The sequence below is a fragment of the Astatotilapia calliptera genome, chromosome 7, assembly GCF_964374335.1.
Source record: "Astatotilapia calliptera chromosome 7, fAstCal68.1, whole genome shotgun sequence".
NCBI lineage: Eukaryota > Metazoa > Chordata > Actinopteri > Cichliformes > Cichlidae > Astatotilapia > Astatotilapia calliptera.
In genome coordinates, this window is record NC_137428.1 from 36969304 (window position 1) to 36995950 (window position 26647).

Sequence of the window (26647 nt, forward strand, 5' to 3'; positions counted from 1 at the left end):
CAATCACACATTAAAAATCGCACTTACTGCCAATCTGTTGTTAATGTGTACCCAGACCAGACAGAAACTCTCTCATGTGCTTGGCTTCTGTTTTTAGTCAGCCTAAATATGCTCTGTTCTTCAAATTCAGTCAAATAATGGGAGATTTGATTCACATGCTGTCTGTGTAAGTTGTAACCTTTTAAACAACAATTCTGCTTTTTGCCATCTGAAAATTAATAATATAAAAACCAAAATATAAAAAAATATGTGAGTGCAGTTCAGGAACCAATTTATTTCAATCTCAGGCTCATTGTTTTGTTTTTAAATTCAAGCTCATAAAATCGAGTGATTAAATCGATGATTCAGTGTGGACATATTAGATTTTACAGCTTTTATTCTGGGAAACCAGCAGATCCCATTAAAACTAATGTTATATTTCTAGTTGTGGTGTGAGGACAAAGAGATTTCTCATGTTGTATTGTAATGCTTGAAATAGTTAAAAAGTACACAGACAGCACATGAAGGAATGGCAGGCATGTGATGAACAAATTATAACTTGCCATGCGTGGAGACAGCCCTAAAAACAGAAACTTCCAATTTATTAACTAAAAGCCAAAACACAAAAATTGCCTTCACACTACTTTATCGTCGCTGCATGCATGTTTTTTCTGCTTGTGATTTGTGATGAGATTCTTTCAATTATATTTTTGCACTGTTTTTTTGAATGACTGATTCTCTGGTTTGAGTTAAAGGTACAACAGCAGATTAGTTTATAAGTGAAATCTTCTGACCATTCAGGGGGGAGGAGATGTTGCTGCGTTTTACATTTGTCCCATGGGGTTCGGCCCATCACCCATGGCGGCGGCGGAGTGGTGCGCTGCGGCCAGTGAGAGGGGAGTCCCGTCTGATGTCACGGTGACCTTCTCCTCCTCGCGGCGCTTCAGACAGGCTGCCTTTGGGTTCAGGTTTCGCTCTGGACAGAAGGAGACAGAGAATGGTTTTCAGGTGTTTTCTCTTATGTCCGTTACTCAGTGAGGTTTCTCCTTCAGCTGGATTCATCGATCCCCACAGACTGATGGCAAGAACCCCAAACTATGGTCTAGAAGAACACAATCAACAGGTGCTACTACTGCCCTCTCCTGGAGACCCTGGGACACTACATTTATATGTGTTATCACCTAAACCTGCAAGGTTTAAAGTCAGAATCAAATCGTGCTTTTATCTGACGGAAACATCTGGATATCTCAGGGATTTTCTTTTAGAAACCTTATATTTGTAACTGGGATATGGTTGAAGCCTAATTCAATCATGGTAAACTGCTTAAAACATATTTCTTTTGCCTTTTTTTTAAACCAAGAAGTAACACAGTTCTCTCAGACACAGGCATTTTCAAGCATGTTTTCAGTTGTTTCTTTCCAAAAAGGCCTCTAGTTAGTTAGTAGTTTTTCATGCTATTTGTTGTGAATAAGACATATATATGAAAGCAGTTATATATTTTAAGAAGAGGGTTCAAGGTCACTGACAGTTTTATTTGTTTATTTTCAGGTTGTGTGACAGGAATAAATGAAAACTTCTTATCTGCTTTATACAAATTAAATTACAGTCAATGAGACCATAAACTCATCAGGAAAGTCATTACTGAGATCACAGAGCAAGCGAGCTGAAGGCAGGTTTTCTAATACACTTTAACACAGGTTTAAATGACTTCCTCATTGGCTTCACTTTTCAGACCTGGAAGTTATATCCATATTTTATTACCACTCTATTTCCTAAAATACATACAAGGCAAATGTACGTGCTGTAATGCAGTGCTTCACTTGAAACCAACCTCGGACTTGTTGTTCCAGACTGAGGATGACAGCCACGGCCTGGTGCAGGATCAGCAACTTTGTCTGAGGTTTGTCGCTCTTCAGGTGCAGCTGGACCATCCTGCCCAGCTCCTTGAACGCCTCGTTGATGTCGCGGACACGAAGACGCTCCCGTGCGTTGTTGGCCATCCTTCGCTCCCTCTCTCTCTCCATCTTCTGCTCTGGAGTCAGGTCCTCATCGTCATTGTTGCTACAGAGACCAACGATGAAGACAAGGACGAGAAATGGAAGAAGAAGCAGGGGATGAAGGTGGGAGAAGAGGAGAGCGAGAAGGAGGATTTGAAGATGAAGGTGGTGTTTGCATACCTGTCTCGTTTTAATACAAACCTGCAGTGCTGCAGGTTTGCAGAAGCAAGGTTACAACAACAGCAGGGTTTGGGAACAGACACCATGCTGGGCTGCATTCTGGCAGTTTCAAGGGCTACTCTGTTTTTTATTTACTTTGTCACATATTCTCTGCTTGATGTGGGGTCACATCAAGAAGCAGTTTGAAGATAATTCTTGAAATAAAGAAGACTAACATGGAAAAAACAGAAAAAAAATTGCTGACATGGAACTCTGTTTACTTTGCTTGCCCTCTTAAATCCACTAGGTAAATCAAATTCAAATTTTATTTGTCACGTACACAGTCGTACACAGTCATACACGGTACGATATGCAGTGAAATGCTTAGACATAAAAAGACATAAAAACATAAAAAGCTAATAATAGTGGCTCACTGCATCACAGTAATAACAGAAATCAATCTGATGCAGTGCTGGTGGGAGAGACTTTCTTCAGCAGCATGCACACAGACTGCTGTTTGCACAGCAGCACTAACTTGATTAACTCTCCCACTCAGCACTGGGATCATCTGGTCATGCTACTTCCATATCACTTTTGGTAACTCATCAGAAGGTATTTGTGTTTTAAAGCACACATTGTATATACAGCACCTCTTCAACAGAGTGACAATGAAGGCTCTTTTAGTCTTCAAGATGTTTTATGTATCTAAAATCAATCCAGAATAACTAGATACATAACATACAATGTATATATTATCAAAGCCTGGAATATTCCAGGCCTGGATATTTTCTAACTGGCTGTCACTAGCTAAGCTAGTTTATTTGGTGGTTAACAGTAAAACAAAACTGCCTTATTACTTGATCTCTGCAGTGGTTATGAGACTGACAAGTCTCCTAGCATCCTCGTGATTGTTTAAGCGTTCTTACCTTTGAAAAATATCTATAAGTCAGGTTTGTTAGGCTAGAAACAACTCGCATCTTAAATACAAACTGAATAAAGTTTGAGTTTCCCTTCAGGGACTGAAAAAGCAGGCAACACTGTACACGGGGAGTGACTCTGATGTGTCACAGCACAACAACAGGTAGACATGGGAAAATCTGTGGCTTAAACAGACGGTCAAATTTGAGAGTGTTTGGTATATAATGAAAACATCCACAAGGTGCTAGTCTCAATGAGCTGAGGAGACAGACACAGAGGTGTGGTTAGTAGGGGTGTCTGATAATCTTCTGGGGTGCAATAACAGTCAAAATAATAACAACTTTTACCACAGATTTTTTTAACTCTTGTGATCACGTGATTTGTTGTGCATATGGTTGCCTGGATACAAAGCTGGTGACTTCAACTTGGGGCTAAAGGGCGTTTTCACAAATCTCTGCCTTCTGTCACTTTGAACCCTTTCAGGACACTGGGTCACTCACTGCTGTTAATCATGTGCCATGCTGCATTCTGCTGACAACATGAGAGTGAGCGAGTTTATAAGAAGATAATAAGAAAGAGTGCTTAGTTTATGTCGAGAAAGACAATCAGATATATATATCGTTTTTTTTTAAGTAGGCAATCCGTGCAATTCCTCTGCAAAGATGCACCGAATAATCGGACTGCACAACCCTGCTGGTAGAAATTATATTTTTATGGTAGTTTGAGTTAGAAGCTATACAAATGTGTGCTTTCCTGCTGGATCACATGACAATATGTTCCCAAACCCTGTAAAAAAGCATCAGTTAAAAAAAAACAAGTATTATGTTCCTCATCTTCATCTTCAAAAACCTTCAGTATCATCAACCTCATAATTATCAACATGACCGCCACCATCATGTACAAATTTCTGGGTTTAGGATCCAAATGTTTCCGATTGAGTTGTCCTCCAGGTGAAAAGAAACCACAATAAACATCTTGTTTATCTTTGGAGGGCTGAAGGCTGCTCCACTGTATCCAGGACGGGAAAAAACAACAACACTTTCTATCGCTTCATATTTTGCTTGCTTAAGTGTTTACATCCATAATGAGTAGGTTTCACACCTTTAAAACATTAAGCTTTCTCGCCAACAGCAAGAATATCCATAAGTGTTTTCATTGCAGTTGATTTCCCGACCCTGACACAGCGAGACAACACTTCTTTGAGAATATTGACTGCTGGCTCTACTCTGGTGTGTGAGAAACAGTTAAAACCAGGCTCAAGACCATGGAGAGACTGACGGGATCAAACAGGAGCTGCATGTCCACCAGGAACCTCTGCTCCTCCCTCAACAGCGCCGTAACTTAACCAGCCGCTCAGTTAAAAAGGGAGATGCCAGGTGAACACGGACTCAAAGTCTCGTTGTTTACTGAAATATTTAGCTGCTTCTCAACACACTTGGTCACTTCATCAAAGTCCAGAGGCTGGTTCCCAAAACACTCAAAGCTTTAAGTCCTTCTCTGTGGTCCTTTTCCAAAAAGTGACAAAAATACTTTAAATTAAGTAAATATTTAGGGGAAGTCAATTATTTAAGGTAAAAAGATATAATAAAACACAAATAAGAATTCTTCACATTGATTTTTCATGTATCTAGCTAGTTTTTTCCACCTTGAAACCTGCTATTTGAGCATTTTATTACTTCTGCTTTATCCCATATTGGTCACATTGTGGTTTATAATTTCAGCATGCTCTATTTTTGTCTTGCTCTTTATCAATGACACAGGGACCAGAGAGGTCTCCGAGCGCTGAGGTGTTTTGGGAAAATGCGTGTCCCAGCCCAGCTGAGGGTTTTGATGGAAGCGAACGCCTAAGAGGTTGGCGGGGTTACCTAGATCTTGACCTCTCAATAGATTTGAGCTCCTTGCTGTCGGGGTCCTCTTTCTTGGTGTCCAGGGGCTTCGAGTCCTGCAGGAGGTTCTCGTCTCCTTCGTCCTCAGACTTGATCTCCGAGCTGACGGAGGAGGTGCTCTGGCCCTGAAGGCCTCCGGATAGAGCTGCAGGAGAAGAAATGAGAAGATGGGAGGGGTTAAATGGTGCAAACAGGTAAACGCATATGAGCCCGGTACACAGGTATACAGCTGGCAGAATAAATAAATGATTGGTTGCCAGAAAGAGCCAGAATGTGCCAGTTTGTGAAGGGAATAGTAAACTTTGATATATGAAATTATAATTTTAGGGGTAATCTCTTGCATGGAATAGCATTTCTTTGCTTGACAAGATTTTATTCATTTATTTATTTACAGCTCATTTTAGGATAATAATCTAAACCCACAGACGTTGATTCTTCCACCTTTTTTAAGTGTAAGTAAGTGTAAGGCTTGTTTTAATAACCAGCCATCTTCTTAACATGCTTAACGTTAACATAAACTCCAGGTGCCACCGCAGCACGGGACTAATATTTGCTGAAAACGAGCTGTTTCTATTACAAGCAAGAAAACACAGGGACCTATAAAATTAAATGTACTTACAGTCCTGTTTAAAGTCAATACTTTTACCAGATTTTGACATTCATGGTTTGTTTTCAGTTTTAAAAAGTATTGACATTCATGTGGAGATTAAAACTATCACGTTAAACGTGTGTAAAAAGTAAAAAACTGTTCTGATATCTGCTGCTTTTGTGATAAAATGTTTAATTTTAAATAGAAGCATCGGCTGTAAATTTGAAGTGTAATGGTTACATGCCGTGTAACCATTATACAGCATTTACATGATATTTTGCAGAGCACTGTAACAAGAGCTGGATGGGTATTATAGTAGAGGTGGAGATATGAGAAAGTGCACACTATATGTAACAGTTTGATGAACCTGGTATAATGTCTGATATGTTGATTAAAAAAACGAAACTGACACTTTGTGTCTATATTTGGTTTCACTTGTTGGGTTAAAAACAGCTCATTTAGGTTAACATTTCAGATGGTGTTCCTCGTCTTCACAGGCTTCCGACATGAATGCAGCATCAGTCCTGGTTGAACCCTATTAATTCTCTAGTCAACCTCCAAGATGGCGCCACTGGAGAGTCGTGGTGCAGTCGTACAGCCTCTCTACCCTCTGACTGTCTCTCTCCTCAGCTGAACAGTGCAGTCTTTATTTGACGTCTGTATGGATCCGTCACTGGGACGCTGCCAGCATCTCAGTCAACACAAAACACTCGAGCACTGTGTTCCCCTCACCCTGTACACACACACACACACGCCAGCCAACTGTCGGCCATTTTGAATCCCCGTCTGCCTGACTGGAGGCATTTTGTGAGCAGCTTTGAGTGACGTCCCGTGTTTGGTTGGTGTGTTTGTGTGTGTGTCTCTTTACATACAATCAACTGTGTGTTTGTGCATAAATAGCTGCAGCGAAATAGACGTTAAACTGTGAAAAGTGACTTTGTGCTTCTGAATGGCTGATTGATAACACGCAGTCACAAAGTGACGCCGGCGGAGACAAACGCGAAATTCGAGGACGCACCTCCATGTTAATTAAAGCTTCTTCTCAGGGCTGTTTCTTTTGTCTTACTCACATCCTTCCCTCGTGTTCTAGCTTCCTTTACCGCTCGGCGTTCTCAAAAGCTGTGAGCAGAGGTTAAGTCTGACGTGTGTTAACACTGGAAAGCTGTGTGGTGTTAACAAAGTGCTACAGCACAATGCACCGCACAAACGAAATCTGAAACTGACTAAAGGTCCTCAAAGTGTCCTTTGTCCAGCAGGCTCTTATTCTGAACAATGTGCTGCTACATTAACAGAGTTTGTTTTTTTTGCCAAAGTTGTTATATACTTACAGCTATTTCCTAGTATTTAGTAGCAAACCCCAGTATATACTTCTTTTGTGTTCTCCTACTATTATCTATTTTAATTATTGCAGTTATTATTTCTGATACTGTGGGTTTTTTTAAGTACTTATCAACAAATCTAGCAATGTTTTGGACAAATCAAAGCTACTTTCTATAGAACACAGTTGCCAGCCCTGCACCATAAGCTCTCAATAAGGTGCCGCTCTCCACTTCTACTCCAATTCATATCACTGTTTTTGAAACATTGGTTATTATTAATTCTTCATTTATTACTTTCTTTGGTCTTTGTTTTGGTAAAATCCAGCTAGAAAACTGTTCTAGTTTAGAATATTCTCTGGAAAAAGGGAAGATATAACAGTCTAAGGCTTCACTCTACACCTCTTTGGTCATGAATTTGTGGTTTTCCTGTTTAATTCAATTCTATGTTGTCAAAAAAATATTTCTGTTGTTACTTATTGTTACACATTTTTGAAAAAATAACTGAAATGAAATTACTATCATTATCAGTTAGACAGCAACAGAGAGGACCATTATCAGTGTGTTCTGGTGGTCTTAGGGCAGCTGACATAGATATAAATGATTGTGTGACAGGAAACAAACATTCGGTTACTTCCAACATTCTTTCTAATGAGTAATTTCACATAAATATATGTGATATTGCAGTACAGTATTTGTACGTAACTTATGCTTGTGCTGTTTTTTTGCTAGACAAAACTGCCTAATTTAATCAGGATTTTAGAAATGCAGAGCAGCAGCTCATGTTTGAAGTTTCTCTGCACTTAAGTTGTAACTGTTAATATATAGTTTTTATGGGCTGTGCTTTAGTAAATGTTTCATACTCGTGTTTATTGACAATAGAAACTTTATTTGGCTGTAAAACTATATAGCAAATGTGAATATGAAACATTATGAACACAGGCTGTTGCATGTAAGCTTCAGAGAACCAGGCTACACTGTTCTGTTCGCATTTTGCAGGCCTATAGGTGCAACCTCATGGCTTAAATAAATAATGGCTGTGATGCATGACATGTTTAAAACTCTGAATCACAACTGCAAAGACTGACATAAATCCTTATTTTCCAAATGTGTCCTTTTGGTTGAGTGGACCAGACTGTGGATGCACCAAATGGATTATGTTTGTTTAAAAGCCGTGTTTAATTTGGGAGAACTGACTATTAAAATTATATTAATAATATAGAAATCCATGTATCAGCACATGTTATACACTGAAATAACATTACCCAGTTTGTTGAGCTAATACCATAAATATTGCACAAGTATGAATGCAACATACCATCAATATTGTATATAACATAACTATTAAAGTTAATAATTGTTTTGAAGTTGAGAAGAAGACAGAGGAGGAAGCCACAGGTCTGCCACTATAATTGTGCGCTTGCTGCCAAATCCATTTTAATAGCCTTTATTTACAGCCTCCACACACCCTCAGCCCTGTGTGTGTGTACGAGTTATGAACGGATGCAGAAGTAAGGAGTAATAGCTTCTTCTTCTTCTGCCAGAGTGTGTGTATGTGTGTTTTCTCCCTCTCACCTCATTACACACTTGGCTGTGGTCGGCGCTGGCTGAACTTTGCTGCCAGCAGAGTCATTTTCAGCCTTTAAAATTGAGCACAGGGCTAATTTGCTACACAGCGCACTCATATACACATTTCCCTCCTGCATATTCATATCACACACACGGTGTATTTGTTTAGCCTGCTCGGGCGATGAAATTCTGAACCTGACCCAGGTAAGGTTTTCCCAGTTTTCTCTTCCTCCAGTTTATCTCCAGTTTCTTTTTCTGTACGTTTTCTGGTTGCACTTTTTTAGGTTGTCCTGTGTTGGGATTAACTTCCAGACCTCCTATTTTTTCTCTTCTGTTTGTTTACTTCTTCTTCTTTTTTGGACAATTTCTTCTCCTCCTCCTTCCTACTAATTATGATCTACTTGAGAGATGCTGCCTTTACTCTTTCTTGGATCGTTGTATTGTTTTAAATCATGTTTGTCCATTGTCTTTGCTTACTTTTTTATTATCATCATACAGGCCCAGAAACACTCCTTTCTTGTGCTTGCACATGAACAAACCCTTGATGTGAGATTCCTCTGCCTACACGAAGCAGTGGCAGATGTTGGTACTGTTTGTCCATCACTGCTGCATCTTTGTTTCTTTATCTGGACATTGTTCTTATTTATGAAATGAAACATCTGGTAAAAAGAAAGACACAGCCGAGAATACCAGTACTTACTTTCTTTCTTTCTTGTGCGTACGTTTGAATCGAAGCGATTTTTTTTCCATATAAACACTTGATGTTGAGAAAAAGGTTTATGCTTCAGTGTGAGCCAGGGAACATTCATCTGGGGACACTGGCAGATGCAGCGTTTTTGTAATTTATCTATGAGTGTGCAGGGTCTCACCACGGTACGGGTCAGGCTGGCTGAGGTCCGGCGAGGTGGCTGACTGAACCGGCAGCTGAGGTACCGGCACCTGACCCCCCATCGAATGTCCTCCACGCAAACCGCCCACACTGCTGCCGTCTTCTCTGTGAGAGCCCACCTGGAGAACAGAGAGGAAAGGCGTGAGGGAGAGTTTCAACGAACAGCTGCTCTGATTCTGTCTACAGTCAGGACTGCAAAACAAAGCATCTTCCAGTTTCTAAGTCCAGATGTAATCTGAGCATTGGTCTACTCTGATGTTCTCCAGGTTCTTTTGTAGAATGTCTTAACTTTTGTCATTTCTGTGGAGGTTTTCTTTACCAGCAGGGTTTTGATCTCATGAGCCTTCTGAATTTAAAGGAGTTTGACCTTGATTAAAAACAACGATATATATGTCTGTCACTTTAATTAATTAAATTTAAGTTATACACTGCCACTTTAAAAAACACTTGCCTTCAGCCACTTCACATTGAAAGGTAACGACTATAATATTAAAAAGAGACCGTCTTTCCTATGAGCAAGCACTTGGCAACCGTGGAAAGGAAGAAGTCTCTTAACATGATGAGACCTCCTACTGAACCAGGATCAGCCATCTACCTCAACCAGTTGAGGGGTGAGGAGACAGAGAAAGGAGAGAAGAGCCCCACAGACAACAAAAAACCACTCTGTAGTTTTTAAACAGGTTAATCATACAAGGTTATATAGCATTTTTACTGGGGACTACTTCTAAAGGCGGATTAGCACACCCTGTTGAATTTGGCAGCAGGATGGCTTATGTTGAGTCCATGTGTGTGTTCATTATAATAAGGAACATGTCACCAAGTGCAACATCTGCAACACTGATGTGTTTTCAATAGTTTTTGGACAACAATGGATTTCTGTGGTTTTGTTACACAGGCAATATCCTTTTAATCAGATCAGTTCGCTGATGGCTTTGGTTATTTTGCATGACTTTCTGACCATAAGAAAAATACTAAACATTACGACATATCACTTGAAAGTCAGTAAGCACTAGTCCACACACTAATTTCTTTATTTTAAGCTGAGTTTTTATCAGTTTCTAACAAGAGTTTTAAAAATCCTTTAGTATGGATATTTATATGAAGCAGATGTATGAATTTCATTTACCCTCTTAAAATCCTCCAGGTCATGGACAACCCACCGAGGTAATGGGATAAGATTTGGGAAAATACTTTTATTACTTTAATTTATTACTAATTAGAGTACTTACTTCATTTCTATTGTCTGTTTATATTAGGAATTTTATGGTATCATTTCACTTTTCATGAAACAAACACTGTAAATTGTAATGAACTCTTCCTTCCTTTCTTCCCTGAGATGTTGTAGTTCTGTCTTTGCCCTGTTGAGGGCAACCTCACCCTTCTAATACACTGAAGATCCCCATCGCTCCTATCTTTCCAATCTCACATGCATCATTCCCATCAGTGTTTTTTTTTTTATTATTAATTTTCCATTTTTCCAATTTTCCAGACTCCCTGTTTTCACAAGTGTGTGTGTTTGTGTGTGATTGTGTGTTTCAGTACAGGTTCATATCTCCATGTCTGACATGTATATTTACAGTTTCTTCTTTTTTTGGCTCCAAATTGTGTCTCCTTGTTTTTCATGTGGATTTCAGGGAAATACTGTATGGGTGCGTGTGTGTATGTGTGTTCTTTGCTGAATCCTATCCATCTGTCTACCACACACACACATGTACATGCACACACACATGACAGCACAACAACTGACAATTATCTTAATGCCCATATGTTTAATTGTGGGATTTCTAATTCCCAGAGCACCAAGTAGCTTCCAGCAGGGACTCACTGTTTTGGCACGAGATGGATTTTTTTTTTAAAGTGTGCGTGTGCGTGTGTGTGCGGGCTTGTTTGTGTGTGATGCCAGCTTTCTCATGGCATCCTGTGGTTCTGGTCTCTTTCTCACCCTCCCTTCCCTGAGCTTTGTTTTACTTTGAACATTTCAGCGGGGCTGTTGATAAATATGAATTATGATGATGGGTATGCTGTAAAACAGTCCGATATGAATGTCGGGTACAGACCTTACACACCAATCAAAGCTGAATGGCAGCTCAAACTTTGCATAGACACACTGTTATAATGAGCCTATTCCGTGCTGCTATTTTATTCGTTCCCCCAGCCTGACAAAGTGTTCGTGGTGTTTTGGGAGTGGATATGTTACCCTGACCAATCAGCAACCAGTGACGTATCCATTTGGCTGATGTCATCTGCAGTCTAGATGTATGTATTAGTGGTTCAGGGCCACCTTCTTATGTAGTGGTTTATAAATTTAATATTGACTTGGCCTGATTCCATAATGAGGGGTTTAAATGAAGCAACCATTCTCACCTGGCTTGTTCTCATCCTTCATCCATTTTATTTGTATACTTTCGTTGCAGTTTAATAGTTTTAATGTTTCCCTAAATGCATGTGTTTTAATAGTCCTCTGTGCACAGGGCACCCATGCAAAGGTGGTAAACTTGATATCACTGGGCCATACTACATATATAAAGGTTGAATGAATGATATAAGAGTTTTTCTGGGGTGTTGCTAGCAGCAGCTAATGAAGCGTTGATTCGCTGGTCTCACGCTGAGATGAAGAGCAGGCTGCAGAAGTCTGGTGAGCAAATTTCTCAAACTTTTCCAAAGACACCGACTCAAAGTGAAGTCACTTTAGGCGATTTATCATGCCGCTTGCTCAGGGATTTACACGTTTTTTCACATATGCATTCCTCGCTAAGACCAGGAAATGGACTTTGATGTGTAAAATCCCCCCATACAAAACTCTGAGCTGCTGATAAGCTCAGCATCAGCTGGCCCCAGCAGGTTCCTTCTTGTGTCACTAAACTGCAGGTTATGTGATTCTTCAACTTCTGTAAGAACATATATGCACCGTGAAATCGGCGCTCCTAAAAGTCTTTATGATCAGTTGCTGCACCGTGTGCCTCAGTTGGTATTAGCGTAAAAAACACATGACACTCAAAATAAAAGCAGGACCAGGATTCCAACTTGGAAAGTAGAAAGCACATCCAGCTAGGAAATCCCGGATGCTGCATTGGTAAATAGACATCATGTTATGTGTTGCTTTTCTAGTCATCCATTCACATATACATGCATACAGAGCTTTAGAAATCACTCAAACACTGGCGGATGCATCGGTGCAATCTGGAGTTTATTGCCCTATGAAATTTGGACATGTACGCTAGTGCAAACATTTACTTAAGTCCAACAGAAGCTGTTTTCACAAATTTACTCTGTGACAATTTGAGGACAAGTCAGGACATTTTCCACATGCAGCACATGGCAGGGACTGCTTTAAACGGCATTGCACTCCTGGACGTGCTCCATGTGGTTTAGGTGAGGAAGGTGCCTGAGGTGCAGGAAGAAGGACATATGATCCCCACTTGCTAGAGAAAAATTTACCAGACAATTAACTTTGATTTTCGCGTATCAGCACAATCTGACGTCACATAGGCTTCTTACTGGGGAAAGACCAGTTAATATCTGCTGGGGATTATCTAGAAAAATTATTTATTTTAGTGCATGTTTGAAGGCTACAGTTGGGGAAACAGTGTATATGGATTGTGCAGATGACAGAGCAACACAAATGTATTTTTATTGTTTTTCCCTTTTAAATAAGTACCCAATGACATCACACTTTTTCCTTCAGCTTCTAATACTTTTAAAGACGATGAGGTCTAGAGGTGGTGTTACACATTGCTGTCAGTTTCAGAAAATCAGCTTTTAACTAGATCAAATCTTAACGGTGAAGGTATGTTTTGACATATATTTTAAATGTCTTATATGCTGTGCTTCACTAGTTCAGTTTTTATGTATCCTAGGATAACCATAGTGTAAATAAGGTTGTTTTGAAAACCAAATCCCTCTGTCTGCCTGTTAATCCAGCTGGCTGACAGCGAGGTCTTGCCCACCACATGCCAAACTCCCCTCTCGCTCCGTGCAAATATCACAAAATGTCGACAGGCTTGTCAGCATGGGTGTGTGTTTCTGTGCGCGCATGTGTGTGTGTTTCAAACTGAGCGCCCTCCACCTATCCGTCCATACGTCTGCTTGCTCCCTTATTTATTGTTTGCCTCTCATCTTTCTTTCTGTCTTTTCTTTTCCGTTCTCTGCCTTTCATCACCGCCTGGATTCCCAAATGTAAAATGGCAGCAGAGAGAGAGAAACGGAGAGGGTTTCGTACATTTTTAATGGAGGGCTTTTATATTTCAACAAGCCTTCCCTGTCTCTTCCTTAATTTAGTTCAACGAGGAGAGAAGATGAGGAGACAGATGGAGGAGAAAAATATAAATAAATTACACATAAACTGATCTGCTGCTGGTGTAAACCCGATAGATACCACAAGGTGCAGCCACACCCACTTAGGCACCATTCTTCAGGTTTAAATATAATATCAGCTTTTCAACAAACGGAGATGTCAGAATGTCCCTGAATGCAGCAGGGAGACTTTTAAAAACAGTCACGAATTCATTAACATGTCACAACAACTTCGTAACAGACAAAATTAATTTTCCAGTTTTCACATGATAATGCAACTTTGATTAAACATAAAAATAGAAAAATATACCTCTGTAGGTTTAATTCTGATTGACTATAACTAATAAAGAATGGCTGCCTTGAAGAAGAGAAGTCATTATAAATGTAATGAATATGATTTAAATCAGCGGTACCCAACCCCCGGGCCTCGGACCGGTACCGGTCTGTGAGTCGTTTGGTACCGGGCCGCGAGTGTTGAGGCTCAGGTGTGAAATGTATGGTTTTCAGGGTTTTTATCGGTTTTCAGCGTTATTTTGTTATCGTTTTTATCGTTTACTCGGTTTTCCTGGGTCTTTTCACGTGTGTTATGAATAAATCTTCTTTTCTTCGGTACCGGTACTAGTTTTATTTTGTTGTATTTATCCGCAACACCTTAAAGGCCGGTCCATGAAAATATTGTTGAGCATAAACCGGTCCGTGGGGCAAAAAAGGTTGAAGACCGCTGATTTAAATAACCAACTTCCCCTCAGGGCCCAGTGACACAGGCCTAGAGACTGGTCGGCAACATTCTGTCAACCACACGTCACTAGGGAAAAATGTGGTCCTTAACCAGCTGGCAAACAGTTGCTGGTAGCAGCTAGGTAAAATTAATCAAAAAGAGGTTTACAGTGCTGCAGCTACACTGAAAAACCTCCAAATGTCTCTAGACAACTACAGGTGACTGTGGCAATGTGTTAGCAACCAAAGCAATCACAAAAAAGTTTCTGGTGGATCTCACTCTTTGAAGCAGATTTTTCCCAGCAACAGCAGGAACCATTCGGTAACCAACTGGGGAATACATATTTTTCCCTAGTGACCAGAGGGCACAAGTGGCTCAACGGCCAGTCTCTCATCCTTTATCCCAGTGATCCCTAAACTTTTATATGAACTAAAAAAGTAAACAGTGCCTCCATAAGTCTCTGCTTCTCTCGCTGTGTACAAGCTAAGCAACCACTGCAGCTGCTAAAGCCACAACGCTTGTGCAGGAGGAGGCCGGGGTGGATAGATCAGTCAACATCCTGTTTCATATATTTTAACAGAAACCCAGACTCCCGAATACCTACCTAAGAGCTTTTGGTAGATACTAAGGAACTACTGCTGGTTTACACTGCGTGAGGCTTTGTGGTTAGGCATTCAGACGGTACTGCTGAAGGAAATACAGTAGCAGACTTTGTCATACCCAGGCTGGTGAATGTTAAGAGGTTCAAGTTTAAAAAGTTCCCAGATTTATAAAAAAAAAAATCAAACAATAAGCTGATGGATAATGTCTCAGTCTGACAGGCATGTGTACGTTTGTTTCCGTTTAACTATTTGACAATCATTGATATGCAACACATTTCCATCGCACCTAATAAGGGCTAAAAGGGTTTGTTCGGCAAACCTTTAGGCAAAGAATTACAGTGTAAACATTCTACATTAGTAACAATATAAGGATATTGGAAAAATTTGTTTTAATGTCATCCTAAAATAATCTTATCTGATTTTATCCCTGTTCCAACAACATTAATTCCATTATTTTATGTACTGTATAAATGTTCTTGCAATGAACCAAGCAGAGTCAGAGACAAACATAAAGGCAAAGGTGCTGAGTACCTGTCATCTGCAATGCTACTGATCAGTGGGATCAGTGCACTCTTTTAAAACGAGTGTGCGAATCCAATGATTGCGCAGGAAGATGAAGGAGAAGAGAAAGAAGAGAATTTCTGGGTCACGGGATGACACACATTTCTCATGCAGTCGTAAACAGGAGGGAGAAGTCTGCCCCTGCTGCTGCGGTCACAAATCCGAGAGAAGGAAAATAAACTTTGCATCTCTGTAAATTGTAATATTTCACCCTGCATTAGTTGGATTCCTGCAATTTCCATTTGTCGTTTTCAATTATTGTTGAAAAGCAAAAAGAAAACCAACTCTGCAAGATAAAATTCAGAGCACAGAGCAGGAGAGGAGATAACATAAAGCAGGGTGTCCAGTGTGGTGTCCCAACCTTAGCATGTTGGTAACTGCGTCCTCTTATCTTATTTTTGTTACAGTCGTGTTTTGTTAGATTTTAGTGACTGAACTACTTGGTTAACCTAAAGTTAAAAAAACATTCAAAGGAAATCTCTTCATTTGTTGTTTCTTTATGATAAAAGTGGAAAAAAAACAAAAACAGAAAACGAGGAAACATCTTCCAGTAAATATAAGAAAAAAGAAAAACGCTCACACCTCTGTGACGTGTTTTTAAAGACATGCTAAATCACTGTGAGACCCAAAAGTAAACCACTCGGTTACAATGCAACACTCTTCTGTAGCTGTGATACACATTTGCTAATGAAACTGTAAATAAACTTGAACAAGCGCACACACTGCTACACATACTGGAACATTGAACACAGCCTTTCCTCTGTGCACACTGAACGTTTGACAGAAAGCACCTGCAACATCAGCACACACACACACACACACACACACACACACACACACACACACACACACACACACACACACACACACACACACACACACACACACACACACACACACACACACACACAAGACTGCTATTGACATTGGACTTCCACAGGGGAAACTACAGTGACATTTTCCAGTGGTGTGACATGTATGCATTTTTTCCCCAATTTCCATTTAATTAATGGAGTGAAGGACGACAGACTCCTTGTCACTTAAAATGCCGTTTAAGTATAAGACATGAAACAGAGGAAAATAGGTGGACAGAAATGGAATTATGTCATGTGGAAAAATGTTGTTCTTGTTATTTTTTCCTCTTTTGGAGCAAATTCCATCAGGATGATCTGTTATTTCTGTTTAAAAAATAACCCAACTTTTTACTTGTAGTCTTAAGTACTTTACCTTTAAGATACCAACAGATAAATTACAAAGAAAAATTTGTGTAAACATTTAACAGTTACTGTGTTTAAATCTAAAAGTGCAGCTTTGCAGCTTTCACCCTTTAACTTTTTAAATGTAACTTTCTTTACGTTATATGCACTGTTGACATGCACTGCTTCTTTAATAGATTCAGTGTATTTAGCTACATGTATGTAAGATTTTCAGATCTGAATCTAGGACAGCAGCTACTTTTTGCAAAGATGTCCATACTGTTTAAAATATCTTTTTTTTAAAATATTTTTTTCTTTTTCCTTAATTTATGTATATAAATATAGATTTGAATATTAAAGCTGATGAAGTTCATTTATTTTATACTTGTACTATTTTTCAATATTAAGCATACTTGCTATGTTCCTATTACTTATTTGTAATATGAGTATTTATTAAACAATACAAAATGAAATTGTTGTCCCATTTGGATTTTCATATAAACATGGATGAGATTTATGCATGTTCCATTGCTTCTGCTTCAAAACTATGTTGTATCACGTAATTATCCAGGTTGTTACAGTTTATTTATCTAATTATCTTCATGAACAAGAGGCTGAACACAAATACCCAATGATCATAACCTCATTCTCTCATAAATATTCATAATACACTGCAGAGCTGTTGAACAGAGCGCAAAGGCAAAGTGTTTTAACCCAACTTTACGACCATATAAGCAGGAAGGAAACTACCTATGTTCTTTTGAAATAAATGGTAACCATATTTAAAGCATTTAAACATTTTTTCTTTTCATTTCAGTTTTTTGCTGTGCAGTCAGCACATCACTTCCATTTTTACACCTATTTTGAGGCATCATGGCCAGCAGTATGGGGCCACTTGCACATTACAATTCTACTCTATATTATAACTGAAAATGCCATTAAAAACCAGGCACATTAATCTGCTCCAGCCTCGACTCTTCTGGGAAGGTTTTCCATGAAAAATTTTAGGCCACAGGGATTTGTTGGAAGCATACCATTGTCTGAAAAAAACCACGGTGTGCCTTAACATGGAGATTGTAACTACTATTGTAAGGAGGTAAATGGGGGCAGTAGATTTCTATCAGCTTATATGAATGAATTTAGTGTTGCAGATTATTAAAAGACATAAATGTGTTTCACAGCACTGATGCAGATTATGATCCATTTCACTTTACTGTAACCCTGCTTAATGGAGGGAGGAAGAGAGGCTTTTCTCTCTTAACCTTTCCCCTCTTTTTAGAGACACCCTCCAAACTGAGCCAGGATGCAGTAAAATAATGAGCGTGACTTAAACACATCACTGGCAGGCAGACTGCAGAGACAGAAAACAAACTCTAAAACCTTCAGTGAGAGTCTGGGGAGCACAGTCTTTTCTTCCTCTCCAATTTGTTTTAAATCAGATCACATTTAGTTAAATGTCACATCACTTTGCTGCTCATCTGCTTTGTTGGCAGCATGCAATGATGGGATCAAGCTACTTTGATATCAGCCCAGTGATGGTCCAAGATCATTTAAGTCACTTGAATAACAGCATGCCTAAATGACAGAAGGGAAAATGTTGGAACCCATGAGCTAACTTCTGTCTTTACATATTTTAATTTGTGTGCATGATGCACTGATGCTTATGTACTGTATATGTCTCCCCCTCTCACATCAGTCTACCACCTGTTTTCCCAGAGTTATGACCTCAGCTTGCAGGCGTCTCTGCCTAACACTGCCAAACTACATACAGCTGTGAGTATGTGTGTGTGTGTGTGTGTGTGTGTGTGTGTGTGTGTGTGTGTGTGTGTGTGTGTGTGTGTGTGTGTGTGTGTGTGTGTGTGTGTGCAGCAAGAGAGAAAGAGAAGTAAGTACATCTAGACAGCAACATCAAAACAAAAAGGACAGAAAAAATATGTAATAATACAAAGTAAAATGAGACAAAGGTGTGTGTGTGTGTGTTTGGGAAAGAAATGATTAAAAACAGACACAAAACAGAGTAGTCACATGTGTAGGGGAGTAAATGGAAAAAAACAAAAACAAATGAGAAACAAAGAGTGAAAACAGAAGAGGAGGGGGACTAGGAAAAGAAAGACAGGAAAGGGAAGAAAAAAATTGAGGAAAAGGGTGGGAAGGGGAAGGAAGAAAGGTAGGAAAGGAGCGATAGTGCATGCATGCATATAGAAAAAGTAGTCAGTCTCAGTGCAAAGACAATGGAGTCATTTTGGAGATGACATCACCCCTTCCTCTCTCACTTGTTTCTTTTTTTCCCTGCATTTCTATGGAGTCACTTCCTTTCAAACTTCCTGTTTATGCTGTACACACACCAATAAATTTCCACAATGCCTTTGTGGCTAATTTTCCAAAACGTTCATTAAATTAAATTATGAGTACATGGAGTTTATTTGTCCAAACCTATGACAATATCCCTTAACTATATTCAATGGCAAGCTAAGATGTTTACAGGAGAGCCAGGTTTTATTACACAGACCACAATACTCGCCTCCTAGGTCACAGTCTTTGTCAGTCATGCTTCTATTTGCTAAAAATAAATCCAGAATTGATTAAATCAGCATTTTGCTGCTGTGGCTTCAGAGACGTGCAAAAGGTGTCCTTTGCATCTGACGCAGCGATGTCTTATTTTAAGAGACAGTTTTCAGAAGCAAACAAGTCCACATGTGGAGTTTAAAGGGTTTATCAGCCGGGGAACTGGAGTTTGAAGCTTTTTTTTTTTTTTTTTTTCTTCACACCCTGGAGGACGGGGCTGTGGCCCCCCCACACTCCCTAGCAGATCGTTACATGGAGAAACCTTTGGAATACAAGCGCGCTGATCCACACAGGTATGCACACGGGTGTTCACTGCTCGTAGACCCAAATTACACCTTTCTTGGCTGCTACTTCGAAGCACATCTGTCCTGCGTGCTGCACAACAACATTGAATATTTAGTATTTACTGCTGTTTACACTTAGCTAGATTAATGCGATGGTGTTGTGTTTAGTATGTTGCTTTGTTTTTTTTTTTGTCTTTTTTTTGCTTGTTTTCTATTCTTCTCTCAACAGGTGATCCAGGAGATTTTTATTTTTTTTCTCCCCCCCTTTCTCACTGTCCCTCTCCCCTTCTGTTTTTCCTTTCTTTCCTCTTTCTTTCTCCCTTTCCTATCCCTCACTCATGTCTGTCCCGTCTGTAACATCTGAAAATAAAATATAATAAATAATAAAAACAAAGATCGACCAAATGGACCAATACGGCAATGCCACGATGATCCATTTGGCAAACTAAATCCATTGGGTATCCTTGTTGGTCTTCAGACAATTCTGAAAGAAAAAAAAAGAAAAAAAAAAAAAAAAGAGTTTGAAGCTTCAACATTGTGCTGTGAAGTCAGAAGCTATCTTAGATGGATGAAAGTTGGAGTACTAAGTTAAAAGCTAGCAACACTAGCAAGTTTGATTAGCAAGCTGCATTCATAAACAATATGGCTGCAAAGAAGAGACACAGTTAATTAGTGCTAAAGTAAAAGACTAGAACTGAGAAACTACCCTAAGAGGGTAAGACTGATTTTTGTACCACACTGTAAATTTGGGCATTTTAATGCTTGAGTCTGTGGAGATTGGCTCACTTTTGAAGGCAGCCTAAAGTGACAGCTGGAGGAACTGCAGTATTTGTTGACTTCATTTTTTGTGCTACATTTCGCTCACTTTTTACTTCTGCTTTCACTCACCTGTTAGCTTTGGTCACTAAAAACAACTTGGTAAACTTGAGGCTTGGATTTATATTTGCCTCTGGAAACATTAGCACCATTAAAAAATTATCTAGTACATTGAAATGTGATGCCAACAGGTTACAAGCGTCCATATGTGACAGTTTTGGAGTGAGAGACCTGTTATAGTACAGATGCCAAAACACACTGTGCATCTCTGTAAGACACCAGCAGCTTTGACAAAATGCAAGAAATTGACACCATGGGAATAAAAAATGAGCTGAAAGTTTACATCTGTTCACACAAGTGAAGACTTTCAACACAATATTTTTCAAAAATTTTCACACTTATATCAATGTTGAAGATCGCATTCATCACACAGGTAGCTGCAAGAGAACTTTAAGCCAGTTAACATCTTATAAAAAGGTCTCAATTTATTTTCCTTCGCTTCTGCAGAAATGTCCAATAAGGACTGGTTTAAAATGAAAAGAAACAGTTTGGGAGACCCCGTGAAGTGATGTGACCCAGTCAGAGGGGGTGTGATGTGTGCAGTTACAGAGCTGCTGTGTTTTCAGTCTTACATTAATGAGTCTATTTTTCTATCAGCCAATAATCCAAAGCCTGAATAAACACACACACATGGGTCCTAATGACAACACAGGGAGTCACTTATGAGCTTCTGTGTGCGTGTGTGCTTTAAAGAGCCCGAAAGTAAACACTGTTTTTCAGCACTCATCCGTCACTTCATTTTCATTCTCTTTTTCCACCGGCTGCTTACATATAAAAACAAATCCAAAATGTATTTGGATTAGTTTTGCTATTAATCCCAAAAGTAGTTTAGAAAAATATTAACCTTAACAAGAAGTGAACGCAAAATGTTTTCCGGGGCTGAAATTCCAAATCACTTCATGAAGCATAATGCCAAGTTTGTATCTGGGGACGTCCAAAGAGCAAAGAAGTGCTTAGAATGATCTCCAGATGAAGCGGAAAAGTAGTTTGCAAGTATTTCCCTTCATTTTAAGCCAGCAAATTTAACAGCAAACTTAAAATTACGTCACGTCAAACGCATTTTTTCATGTCTCTCAAGTCTAACAGAAACTTTTAAAATGTTTTTAGAACTTAAAATCTGAATATCAGCCAAAGTCTGTGAGTAGTTTTTTTTCTTAAATATATGAACAGAGACATCATTAAGCTTCCTATTAATTTGCAGGATTTACCATTATTATATCATCCTCTTATTGACTTCCTTTAGCGTACAATTTAAATGTCTTTTGAAATCAGAATACCAAACTGACCTATTTGGTTTTATTTTGGTAAAAACTATTTGATGAAAGTAGCTGCATAACACTAAAACCTACCTGTCAGTTTCTCCACAAATACTATCCCCAAAACTAGTTTCTAAACCTGAACATCAAGCTAATAACCCACAATTCACAGGGTACAGTAATTTATTACTGTACAGGTAGAAAGTGACACATTATTTTTGCCATTGTCAGCATCACACAAAATAATGGGTATTAAAAATTTACTGACTAATGACAAATGTGACCATTACGTTGAGCAAAGTTTGTGTGAGGTCCCTTTAGGCAATCATTGTATGCACGTTTCATTAAAATCTGACTAATACTGTAGGAAGGAGTAGAGTTTCTAATGATTTGTGGATGGATGGACACACGAAGGATGCCTCGCTCTTTTCTCTTCACGATGCTAATAGCAGTGAAATAGTGACTTTCTTGTGCCCAGCTTTGGTCCCAACCAGCATGCCTTCAAAGCACAAGCTAAAAGAGGGAAATGTCCCCAGTAGATCAGCAGCTAAGACTTCTCTGCACAGCTTAAAAATGACACATCCTAATTTGACTCATTATTAAACACTTAGAGGTTTATTAGAAGCATTTGCGTGTGTAATCTAGTTCAACAGCGCTTCACTGGGGCTAGCCCTCCTCATGTGATGGATGAAATGTTTGAAACACTTTGTACACCAACAACTGCTGTAATGTCACCAAGTAGAATCAAAACTTTCTGTTTAAGCTTCATAAAAACAGAGGTTGTTGTGTTGGGTTAAAATAGGCTGCCCACGTGTTCCTAATAAAACGCATGGTGAGACTAAAGAAGCAGGAAGGACAAATAAAAATACGACTGTACGCAGGAAGACTGACAAAACTGGACGACACCTATGAAACTCTGATCTGCAGTATACAGAGACAGCTGGACAGACATGCGTGAGAAGAAGATGATCTCTAGGGGAGCCAGCCAGCACACACACCAACGCACACAACACGCCCTTCAACCACAGGTGCTCTCCATTTAGAAAACAACACTTCAAAGTAAATACTTTAACAAAGAACAGAGACAGAGGGACAAAGCTCCTGAACTACTGTAGTGGGAACACAGCAAAGTGCTGCTGGCATCCCCTACAGCCTGCTGTGCTCATTACAGCCACAACAAAACATTGTTGGATCAAAAACGCTGCCAAAAAAACAGGCCTGCAAATGAGGAGTATTTGCAAACTTTGAAAACTAAAACATGATGTCTTCAAATATCTTGTTTCTCACATAATACATAAATACAACTGTGGCGGTTTCAAAAAAGAGAAATTATGTTTTCTATTACGTTTAGAATTTGTTTTGTGGAATCTCCTTAAGGAGAAGAGGACGAGGTGGTCCTCAAAAACACGGAAATCTGTTTGCGGAAGCCAGCCGAGGGGCAGCCAATAGGAATAAAGGGAGCTTATAAGAAGGGGGCCTTACAGGGACAGGAGCTAAAACAGTTTGTGTCATAAACACTTAAAACAACATAAACGGCCATCACAAGGTAAGTAAGGTTTTTTGGGTTTTTTTGAATTACGCAAAGTCTAAATATAACAATGTGGAGCTGGAAATGCACATAATTTGACTTTAAAGGTATTCTTGTAATTTAAGATATTCCATATGGTGTCGAAGTGGACTCAACATAAGTTGAAAAAGGGCCATGCTATAATTTTTTGTAATACCAATTTGTACCGCAGGATGGCGCAGTGAGTGACTGAAGCCCTTATTTACACATGTATGTCACTGAGAGCGCATATTTATTGTAAATACAAATATAGATGAAGCCGACAAAGCCTGTTGAAGATATGGTGGTAGTAAAAGCTAACAGGCAGTCCACGCACAAAATCGTGTTAAAACATTGCGCCCTGGTGGTGAAGGTTTTTGTTAAATTCTGCAGAGGGTGATTACAAAAAGCACCTTTAATGTGACTACAAGTGACAAGAACTTTGAACTAACAGACAGAAAATAGCTCATTTCAGATACTGCCCGAGCTTTAAGACGTAAACAACGCAGGTTTGGCTGAAGATGTTCAAGCATCTGGAATTGTTTATACTGTGTACTGTATTTTATAATGGGCTTTCTCTCGCCCTCCTACATCTCCTTATGTCACACAGCTGTTTTGTTTTTTATGTTTATTGTTTCAAGTTGAAAAAAGGGCCCCAAAGTCTTAAATATGGAAAACATTACTGCTGTCTCACTTCATGTTTTCAGTTTAAACCTCCTCTCCATTCATGTTTGCTCTCATCTCTTCCTCACATTTTTTCAGTTGTGTGAAGTTTCACATTTTCTAAGTGACTTTTAAATATACAAATCTGGTCTAATTAACAGCACAAAAGGAAAGGCTGTTTTTAAGTTTTATTTTTAGAGTCCTGGGAGCATGAATCAAGTTTCATTAAATATCTTGTAAGCCTGTTTTTTAAAGAATCACATGCCTCTGATTATCTGTGTTGAAGTAACAGAATTTCTGTCCGTTTGTAAGATATTCTCTTTTACTTGTAGGCTAAAGTCTTTGGTGAAGCTCCAGAACATTTAAGCAATGCTTTCTTTTTAACTCCTACAAGACTTGACTTCACAATGTGCCTGGTTCTACTAACCATGACATCACCACAGCATAGACAGAGTAACTCAGGTCCTACCATGAGGGAGTGTCTGTTAGCCGATAGCAGCCCCGTTCCATATCCGCTGCCCAGAGCACCCATGGCGCCGTTGTGCGTGTGTGCGGCCCCGATGAGGCCGTGCATGTCTCCGTGACCGCTGGCCATACCCGTTGACGGTCCCACCGCGTGGCTCCGCAGTACGTGAATGGCATCGTCCAAACGCTCCAGGCGGTCCTCGATGCGACTTTGCTGCAGAGTGAAAGGACAAAAAGAGATAAGAAACCTGCTAAATGTTCCTTTAAACTGGTTTTTTTTGTGCAGGACATCTCAAAACCTTGAGAAACAAAACTGCTTTCTACCACCTGTGATGGGTAATTAGAGAAAGTGGAAAAATACGGTTTGGGGTGAACTGACCGATGATCACAGGTGTTTTAGTGTATGTATGTGCTCACCAGAGAGTGCAGTGGAGCCTCGTAGTTTGGCGATGATGCTCCCTGCCCGCCATTCCTCGACCAGACGGCTGAACTGGCAGCTAGGAGAGAGGAGACAAGGACACATCATGTTGAGATGGAGAGGTCTGAGGCAGATTAAAAGCAAGGGCAACTTGAGAGAATTCAGACCAGAGGCGGATATGAGTAGGTGATCGGGATGGGAATTCAACTTTTTTTCTGCTTTTTTACAGTGCAAGCTGACATGTCTTCATTTGTATGTGTTCTTTGATAGGCCCAGTGCACACTGGATACACACCGACCCTCCGTGACCCTGCAGAAAATGGCTGGATGTCCGTGTGGAATAGAGCCAAAACCTCTGCTTTTATATGTCAAAGACAGAAGCCACTCGACGTGCAGCACAAAATGCCAGACAAAACGTCTTTACACACGAGGAGACCCTTTAATCGTATCCACTCGTGGTGATCAGACATAATAGGCACAGAGACGAGGAAGAGGAGACAAAAACAAACCAACTCATATCTCATAGCAAAAATGCTAATATCAGGCTTTTGTCTTTGAAAAGGTACAAGTGGTTGATTAGCATGGGCCCTCTGCAGAATAAACAAGCTTTGTGTTCCTGCTCGTCTCTGCTTTTGTGCTGGTTTTCACTCTGAAGGGCCACATCTGAATCGAAAGGTCTCATTAGCTGGTAGGCAGAGGAGACACAGCGACTTGTGCAAATTTACATTAATATGAGTTTCTGAGAGACGACAGGCCAGTATGTGTAGTTCTTTCAACAGATGACAGAAGAGACAAGAATGGGCTGTGGCCGGTGAGCATGTTAGCCAGTTTGGAATGTGCTAGAAGAAACTGGTCTCACAGAAATGTGTAAAATGACCATGAGAACCACCTTCACCATCATTTAGTTGCATTTAGTTACAACTTTCAGAGGTCAGCTTGGTTAGGTGCTTTAACCCTTTTTAGCCTCACACTGAACACGTCCATGAGAGCATTTTTACATGCTGTAGCTGCTATGCATCAATACAACCGTTATATCGCAAATTTTTAACAATATGTATGTAATCCAGCTTCCTGTAAAGGAAACAGGGTCTTGAGAGCAGAAGTTTCTAAATTTGGGAAGTCTGTTAAAGCTTATAAAAGCTTTTTTTGGTCAGATTTGGATGTTTTCCTAAATCTGACCAGGTTTTGGTGGTACCCAAGTCTAACCAAGCAATGAATAATCTTGTCATATGGGCTATAATTATTCTTGAAACAATTTAGTGGTCAATACAGTTAGCAAGCAACCAAAAGGTTGCTGGTTCAATTCCAGACAAAGTCACAAATCCCCTTTCAGGGTTGTATTGGGAACGGTAATACTCTGCCAGAACAAACATGGAGAAGCTAAAAACAGCTTGTTATTGTACCTTAAGAGGCTTTTTGGAAGGTGCTGCTGTTGCACCCACGCTGGGGCTACTTATTTGTGTTTTGTACTGTAAAACAGTGGTATAAAACCTGATAGCAACACTGAATACAGGTATGCCCAGCAAATTCATATTTTTATTAATATCACTACACACTTTGAAATAAGGTGACACTTGAATGTCCCATTTCTTGTCTTACTGACCACCCAATGCTTTAGCTATCTCACATCTGCACCTATGGTCATATTGGCATAAGAAAAACCTCAGGAAGGTTAATGCTTAAAAGTTCTTACATTGCTAACTTCGGCTCCCAAAGACACAAGCAGAATAAAACTTGTCCAAATTAATTTGAAAGAAAGAGTCTAGTATCTTCTTGTCTCTCAGAAAGGGGAATATAAATACCTTGGTCCAATAATCAGACCTAGGAAGTGCTTTGGTGGCAGAAATATAAAGCTATTTCTGAGAGTACAGAATTTTACTCAGAAAGGTTAGGGAAGAGATGT

At 39.6% G+C, this 26647-nt stretch overlaps 1 protein-coding gene across 7 annotated transcripts in view; it reads right to left on the minus strand.

Annotated features, from left to right (window-relative positions):
- The window catches only part of tcf4 (transcription factor 4), a 253511-nt gene that overhangs the window by 1844 nt on the left and 225020 nt on the right, over positions 1-26647 (minus strand). For 3 of the 7 annotated variants that reach the window (XM_080304499.1, XM_026174485.2, XM_080304502.1), the window contains 6 exons: positions 24745-24824; positions 24332-24541; positions 9283-9421; positions 4919-5084; positions 1811-2040; positions 808-955 (listed from right to left, as the gene is read on the minus strand). In XM_080304499.1, coding sequence (XP_080160625.1) covers positions 808-955; positions 1811-2040; positions 4919-5084; positions 9283-9421; positions 24332-24541; positions 24745-24824 — 973 coding nt within the window. Of the gene's footprint in view, positions 1-773; positions 956-1810; positions 2041-4918; positions 5085-9282; positions 9422-24331; positions 24542-24744; positions 24825-26647 lie in introns of all 7 variants that reach the window. The other 4 variants (XM_080304500.1, XM_026174488.2, XM_080304501.1 and 1 more) reach the window with 3 other exon arrangements.